An 8719-nucleotide genomic window follows, 5' to 3' on the forward strand; every position below is an offset into this window, starting at 1 on the left:
TCCATGCCACCTAAACTTACTGACCTAATTTAGTGCATTTTTCTCTTATGTGACAATTCATTGTTCAATACATTTGAATGACATTTGAAAGGTATGTCTGGATGCCCCCCAAAAAAACAAGCCACATTTGATACAATTTCCATAAATTATTATAAATACAATGTTCACATACAGAAGATATTCAAATAATTAAAAAATCTTAAAGAAAAATGTACTGGGCTGTAAGTTCTAAAAAAGTTTCAAAGAAATTTGGTCTCAAGTGTAACTATGTGTCCCTACTTCATTCCTTTCATCTATGCCACTGAAACAATACCAGAAATCAAGTATTTTATGTTTATGCAGAGTTATTTTTTTCATTTTTAAAGCAAACATTGAGTGCAACTTTGACTGTACATGGCACTGCTGGCCTAATCAGACCACGACACTGTGCCTACCTCTGTGAAAGCGAGGGACGGATAAGCGTTGATCCAGTTTCATTCGGGCCAGAGTTTCCCGGTTTCTTGCTAACAAGCTTGCATATCTCCTGGGTTTTCTCCATGGTTCAGTTTGTAATATTTCCACTTTTTCCTTTCTGTTATTTTGTTCTTCTCTAGAGCTTTTGGTTTTACTAATGTAAATTAGTCCAGTTTCAGGCTCCCAATGCCAGGTTTGCTCTTAGTAAGAATGAAAAGACAGCAGCAGTGAAAGCTTCTCAGCACTCCAATACGTTTGAGGAAACCACCCCCCAGCCTCGCTAACTATGCAGTCTGTTGTGTCTCCCTCTCACTGGCAAAATAAAATAAGGAAAAAAAAGCCAACCCCCACACAAATCTTCAAAGAAAGTAGCACAACCAAAGATAAAAGAAGAAAAAAAACACTTCAGGAAAATATCAGGAAGAGAGCTGAAAGCTACTTAGCCAATCGGTTTCCTGGAGCCTTGCAGTGACCACTAAAAGCTCATTACTACTATCGGCCTCCTTCAGCCTACTCCACTGAGTGAGACTCCAACTGGAGCTTCGGCGTGAAAAATGCCATTAGTCACTCATTAGGTGCTGGATCATTTTAGCAGCTGCATCAGTCAGAGATACAGTACTCCCTTAAATGTGGAAGGAGGAAGACTATTGACAAACTTTGAACGTGACCCTCTTTTGGAAGGATTTATGATTGAAATCTGAGGCTGACCCAATCTGTTGCTCCATTGCTATTTTTCAATCCACTCTGAAGTACAAATTTCTAGTTTTACATTTTTCTTGTTTATATGCTCTTGGGCTCTGTTTGCAATTAAATGTGAGCGATATCCTGAAGTATCTTTCAAATCCTGCTATTTCTATTATTTTGCTTTACTAAAAAAATAAAAAAATATAAATTAAGGTTTCTAAAAATATTGGAACTAAATAGGGAGCAATAAAACCAAAATAGATGCTTAACAAAACTGTCACAAAAGAAAAATATAAAATCAATTATTTATTCTTAACTTTATAACAGCACTTTCAATAATACTCTTCCTTACTTGATGGTGTTCTCACATAGATTTTAAAGGCAAAATTTTTATTCGTTTGGAAAAGAAGTGGTGTTACAAAGGGTTGCCATAATCAGAAATGAAAGAAGACTGCACAGGACCGAGCAAAAGTCTACCAAATGCCATACAGAAATAGAATTCCACATTATCCAAGAAGGCAATTGTCTAGGATACTAGAGATAGAGAAAGGAATACGGTCAGCATTATTGCCAAAAGTTAACAGACAGCAGCATGAAAACCAAGAAAGGGAAACAGCACCAAAGCTATTATATGCACCTTTGAATAAATGACAGCTCAAGGATGTGGTTTCTCCTGAAGCCATCGGTGGGCCTGTTGGCATCAAGGTTCTGTGGTAAATCCTTAACAATATATTTTCTTTTACTATGGCAAAGTTATATGCTGAAATTCAAACATTCATTACATGAATTGGAAATGATATGACAGCACTGCAACCTCTGAGGCCCAACTATCTGAGTTTGAATCACATGCCTGGTCTTTCTGCATGTGGAATTTGCAGTCACACATTTTGCCCAGTTTCAACATGTGCTGGATTGGTGACTGGTGATTTCAAATTGGCTCTGATTTAGTGTGGCATGTGTATGAAAGCACACTCAATGAACCAGTGTCCTGTCCAGTGCTGTTTCCAACCTTGTACCTAGTGCTGCTGGAATAGAAAAACATCCCCGCCACTACCACAAACCTGAAATGGATTTTCAAGTATAAAAATATTATATTGTTTATATATCTTATATAAATACGTTATAAAAGGGAATAACTAAATGATGCACTGTGAGGTCTGGATTCTATTCTTGGTACATTCACAACCTGTATGAAATTTGCACTCTCTCCATGGACCTGTACATTTTTTTCCAGAGACTCTGAATTCCTCCCATATTCCAAATATGTGCAGATTAGATTATCTGGAAACCCTAAATTGAACGTGTATGAGTCAATGTGGGAGATTGTGCCCTTTAATAGGCACTTCAAGTTGCCAGGATTGATTTTAGCTATCTGTAATGGTGAAAAAGTGTTTCACATACATGTGTTTGAAAAATGGATGGAGGGATGCAAAACCTTTTTATACAAGTGACTGTCATGAAGTAAGAACACACATTCCATACTCTACTCCATACATGATATGGTTAATTAGTAATTAACTCCTGCCCTTAACTGGAATATGGATAAATATGGTTTTTAACGTTTTAGAGTCCTGCAGAAAGAAATTAAATTGAAAAAAAAAATTGTCATAATGTAGCTTATTGAAAAATATAGTTTCAGATGTTTTAAAACAGAATGCCATATTGTGATAAGTGGTTCTGTTTATGTCCTACTAATATGATGCTTTTATAATTAACATATAATCATAATCCACTAAAAATTTAATTTTAAAAGAAACTTTGCTGTGTACTAAAGGAACTGCAGAATGTCTCTGATATTGTTGCAAAAAATTCTGAAAGAGATGCTTTTGGCTTTAAGTCTGATTTTGATAATACAGTAATTGATAATATAACAATTGTGCAAACCACCACTAAAGTAAGTAATGTGAAGTAAATCAGTTAATGATCTACTTAATATAGCAGTTTGCCATTATTAATGTAAGAGGGCAAGGGGTTTAGCTAGCACATACCCCTAGTCCCTTGAGGCAGTGCTGAATACATGTGGTGCAGACAATGATGACCTCAGTAAACAAGAATAGAGCAGGAGGGACAGAAAAACAAAACAACAATTAATTTTAGCATGAACCTTTTCTGTATTTCATGTGGCAGCAGGACTCTTTTTTTGCTTGTTTTGTACCCTGATATAAAAGAACAATGTGTAATTTTACTATAGTACAAACTAAAAAATAAAATAGCTAAACTAGTTTTGAATTTCTACATTTTTTTATTAACTATTATTCCTTTTATTAACCCATACATTTTGAAATATAAAGGTGTACATATCCATATCATATCAAGATGTTTATTTCCTACCTCATAACAAATTAGGGTCAGCACTACAAAATCAAATCAAAGTATTCTTATTTAGCTAACTTTCATATTTGCTAATACAAAATAATCCAGTTGGCCAAATACAAAATAATCCAGTTGGACATCCATCCATTTTTCAGACTTATCCATTTCAGAGTTACAGTGATCCATAGCCAATCTCGGCAGCATTGAGTGCAAAAACTAATATATATTTAAAATAAAATAAAAAACACATGGTATTATGTACAATACAGTATATATAGCATAAATATATATAGACATTCTAAAAAAATTGCAGTTTTTTGGCAATGTAATGATAACATTCTTTTTTTTTTAGCACAGCTGTCATATAGCTTCAGGGTGCATTGTTCAAATGTATTTTCTCTGGGCCTTGTGGCCGTGAATTGGATTAAACAGGTGCATTAATTAATTCATAACTGGAGTATTACTAATTGCATACAAACAAATTATATTAAAGCAGAGTCATATTATGAGAGCTAACAATATTTAGTCATATTTAAACATAGTCTATAATTGCCATTTATAAAAACAATACTAACTCCTACATTTCATATAAGCTTATGGTTACCTAATTTAAAAACTGTGATACTGGTTGCAAAAACCATTCCCCATTTAAAAATTAAAGATAAGCTTGTTCAACAGAACTGACTTCATTACTACATGGTGAAAGAGATGACTCTTCACCGCATAAATAGCCTACAGGCTAAAGCACAATATCTTCATGTTCCATTAGTGGAAAAAAAATTAATATACAGGTGAAATAAGCATATTACTACATACCAATGAATGTGGAAGGTCCATCTTCTTCCCTGGCAATAGACAGATTGTTCTATAAGGAAATCAGACAGGGCAATATATCATCAGACTACCCTGGTCTTTTCATCTTTGTGGGAAAAATGTGCTATATTCTTGTACACAGTGATATAGGCTTTTTATTCATGATATTTTCACATGTCACATGTCTTCACCTACCTTCAAAATTATTGAAGAAAGAAGACTTGAGCACTGAACAACAAAGATTATACTTAATTTGTTACTTTTAATGCTGGAAAACAGTATCAACATCAGTGCCATTTTATGCATGCTGAATCTGTTTATGTGGTATTTTATCAGCACATACCCATTATTGGTAGAAGTTTAATTCCAATAATGTGTCTTGACATAATAACTCAGTTTCCTTTAAACTTCAAAAATCAGCCAGTCTTTCACATTTCTTAGTCCTTAGTTTGTAAGATGGTTTTCTATTGTATTATTTTACCATGACATATCTACATGGAATGCATGAATTGCTGGTTATTCATGTTCTGTTATCGTGCAAATGCAGATTCAATAAAGAATATTGTATACAGGCAGACCAGTGTTATGAAATTACAGCTTTCTTTCAACACTTCGTAAAACATTACTTTTGCTCTTGTTTTAAAGACCACTACACAGCACATCAAACAAGTCAACAACAAAACTAATTATCTAGTTATTAATAATAGCAAAACAATTATCTAGTCTGCTATTGGAGATGGATGCCTAAGACAGTGCATGACTGGTTGGAGTGTCTTGGATTTTTTTGTATTATTTAATTTATTCAAGCTATCCTGAATTTCAGTAGCCATGGTGGGAATGTATAGAGAACCATATCAAGAAAACAAAGGGAAAAGAAAGACCTTAATGAGAAGGAAAAGACCTATAAAGGGCCACTGCAATTTAAGTAGTTGTCTGCATGGCTTGTCAGTTTGAGTAGAATATACAGAATACTGTAAACTATATGCAGAGTAGGATATACTGTAGTTTAATAAAGAACATAACATACATTAATAACCATTACTAGAACTACAGTATTTAGTCCTGGAAATTAAGTAAATACATTAATTCTTCCTCTTCTTCTTTCAGCTACTCCCATTGGGCGTCGCCACAGCAGATCATCTTCTTCCATATCTTTCTGTCCTCTGCATCTTGCTCTGTTACACCCATCACCTGCATGTCCTCTCTCACCACATCCATTAACCTTCTCTTAGGCCTTCCTCTTTTCCTCTTCCCTGGCAGTTCTATCCTTAGCATCCTCCTCCCAATATACTTAGCATCTTTCCTCTGCACATGTACAAATCAACGCAATCTCACCTCTCTGACTTTGTCTCCCATCCATCCAACTTGAGCTGACCCTCTAATGTACTAATTTCTAATCCTATCCATCCTCGTCACACCCAATGCAAATCTTAGCATCTTTAACTCTGCTACCTCCAGCTCTGTCTCCTGCTTTCTGGTCAGTGCCACCGTCTCCAACCCATATCACATAACTGGTCTCACTACCGTCCTGTAGATCTTCCTTTTCACTCTTGCTGATACCCGTCTGTCACAAATTACTCCTGACACTCTTCTCCACCCATTCCACCCTGCCTGCACTCTCTTTTTCACCTTTCTTCCATTACTCTGTACTGTTGATCCCAAGTATCTTCGCCAGCACTACTCCTTACATCCTCACCATTCCACTGACTTCCCTCTCATTTACACACATGTATTCTGTCCTATTCCTACTGACCTTCATTCCTCTCCTCTCTAGAGCATATCTCCACCTCTCCAGGGTCTCCTCAACCTGCTCCCTACTCTCGCTGGAGATCTCAATGTCATCAGCGAACATCATAGTCCATGGGGATTCCTGTCTCATCTCGTCTGTTACTCTGTCCATCACCATTGCAAATAAGAAAGGGCTCAGAGCCAATCCCTGATGTAATTCCTCCTCCACCTTGAATGCATCCGTCACTCCTACCGCAGACCTTACCACTGTCGCACTTCCCTCGTACATATCCTGTACAACTCTTACGTACTTCTCTGCCACTCCTGACTTCTTCATACAATACCACAGCTCCTCTCGAAGCACCCTGTCATATGCTTTCTCCAGGTCCACAAAGACGCAATGCAACTCCTTCTGGTCTTCTCTATACTTCTCCATCACCATCCTCAGAAAACATTACTGCTCACTAATCATCACCTCACTTCTTAACTGAGCTTTCACTACTCTTTCCCATAACTTCATGCTGTGGCTCATCAATTTTATCCCCCTGTAATTATTACAGTCCTGCACATCCCCCTTATTCTTAAATATTGGCACCAGTACACTTCGTCTCCACTCCTCAGGCATCCTCTCACTTTCCAAGATTCCATTAAACAATCTGGTTAAAAATTCCACTGCCATCTCTCCTAAACACCTCCATGCTTCCACAGGTATGTCATCTGGACCAGCGGGTTTTCCATTCTTCATCCTCTTCATAGCTGTCCTTACTTTCTCCTTGCTAATCCGTTGCACTTCCTGATTCACTATCTCCACATCATCCAACCTCTTCTCTCTCTCATTCTCTTCATTCATCAGCTTCTCAAAGTACTCTTTCCATCCTCTCAACACACCCTCCTTGCTTGTGAGTATGTTTCCATCTTTATCCTTTATCACCCTAACCTGCTGCACATCTTTCCCAGCTCAGTCCCTCTGTCTAGCCAATCGGTACAGGTCCTTTTCTCCCTCCTTAGTGTCCAACCTCTCATACAACTCATCATATGCCTTTTCTTTAGCCTTCACCATCTCTCTCTTCACCTTGCATCTTATCTCCTGTACTTCCCCATTTCACCACCAGGTTTCCTTTTCCTCCTTCCTCTGTCCAGATGTCACACCAAGCACTATTCTTGCTGTCATCCTTACTACATCTGCTGTAGTTTCTCAACTGTCTAGTAACTCTTCACTACCACACAGTGCCTGTCTCACCTTCTCCCTAAACTCAACCTTGCAGTCTTCCTTTTTCAACTTCCACCATTTGATCCTTGGCTCTGCTCTCACTCTCTGCCTCTTCTTGATCTCCAGCGTCATCATACAGACCACCAGCCTATGCTGCTTAACTACAATTCCCCTGCCACCACTTTGCAGTCTTCATTCTCCTTCAGATTGACCCTTCTGCATAGGATGTAATCCACCTGTGTGCATCTTCCTCCACTCTTGCACATAACTCTATGTTCCTCCCTCTTCCTAAAATATGTATTCACCACAGCCATGTCCTTCTTTTTGGCAAACTCCACTATCATCTGACCTTCTTTATTCCTCTCCTTGACACCATACCTACCCATTACCTCCTCATCTCCTCTGTTCCCTTCACCAACATGTCCATTGAAATCCACTCCAATCACCACTTTCTGTCCCTTGGGTACACTGGTCATCACTTCATCCAACTCACTCCAAAAGGTTGTGCTAGTATTTAGGCATGCCCTCTGATGGGGATAAGGAGAGGTTTGCAAGGGAGGGTGGAAAAAGAGGGGAAAGACAGTAAGTCATTTTTTCTTTGTCTTTATCCGCTCACTTCCTTACTTTGTAATTTATGGGCTAGTTCATTGAGACCGAGACCCAGCAATTAAGATGCAGTAATAAAGCTGAAATTTAAGATTTCTCCTTTCTCCTTTGAAGTAATATCAAAAAATATTTCCTAGATTGCAGAATTAGTAATATTGTATCAATACATTTTGTAAGCTGGAATGTTAAAAACCCTCCACATCATCGGCTGCTCTTTACCCTCTCTGGATGAACTGCACAGCTCTCGCTGCCTCAGGAAAGCAGAAATTATCTTAAAAGACTCCTCACACCCTGCTCATGACATGTTCCAACTGTTGCCATCAGGAAAAGATATAGGAGCATCAAAACAAAGACTAATAGACTGAATAACAGTTTCTACCCTGTTGCTATTAGGGCACTGAATGCAACCTAATCACCTCCAATGCAGCAGTGCAATAGATGACATCTTGTGCAATAGTGTTCATGTGCAATTAAGGTCTTATGTTGAATGTTTGTGTTCTACCTTATTTCTTCTTATCCTTTCTTATCCTTTTTTAATTATATTCATTTATACTAGCCGACGCCCGCCGTAGCATATGGCGGTGTAAGAATAGGAATGGAAAACGGTGAGAAAGGAATTCAGAAATCAAGAAGAAATAAATACTTCTTGAAAGACACAGTTGTGAGTAGGTGTTTTGATGGAGACGACAGATAATCAGCGCTTGCTTGCAGTGCGTCTGATAGTCCTTTGTATCGTTCTATGCGCAGATCTTGTTGATGTAATCTGAGATAGTTGAGATGCGCGCCCTCTGTTTTAACATACACATCTACGGCATACTGTTGGAATAGTTTGCCACTGGAGTGCAAAATACTAAATGTATTTCTCATTGCTAATCTGTACGCATAAAATTGCCATTGAGTAAGCCTTATTCG

General features: G+C 37.8%; 1 protein-coding gene across 3 annotated transcripts in view; it reads right to left on the bottom strand.

The window, feature by feature from the left end:
- Positions 1-1011, bottom strand: part of rbm20 (RNA binding motif protein 20) — a 198781-nt gene extending 197770 nt beyond the window's left edge. For all 3 annotated transcript variants that reach the window (XR_007934025.1, XM_051922162.1, XM_051922163.1), the window contains exon 1: positions 435-1011. Coding sequence is in view for 2 of the 3 variants with exons in the window: in XM_051922162.1 (XP_051778122.1) it covers positions 435-538 (104 nt within the window). In the remaining variant the exon portion in view is untranslated. The remainder of the gene's footprint in view (positions 1-434) is intronic.
- Between the last annotated feature and the right edge of the window lie 7708 nt (positions 1012-8719).

This window comes from Erpetoichthys calabaricus, chromosome 2 (assembly GCF_900747795.2).
Source record: "Erpetoichthys calabaricus chromosome 2, fErpCal1.3, whole genome shotgun sequence".
Taxonomy (NCBI): domain Eukaryota; kingdom Metazoa; phylum Chordata; class Cladistia; order Polypteriformes; family Polypteridae; genus Erpetoichthys; species Erpetoichthys calabaricus.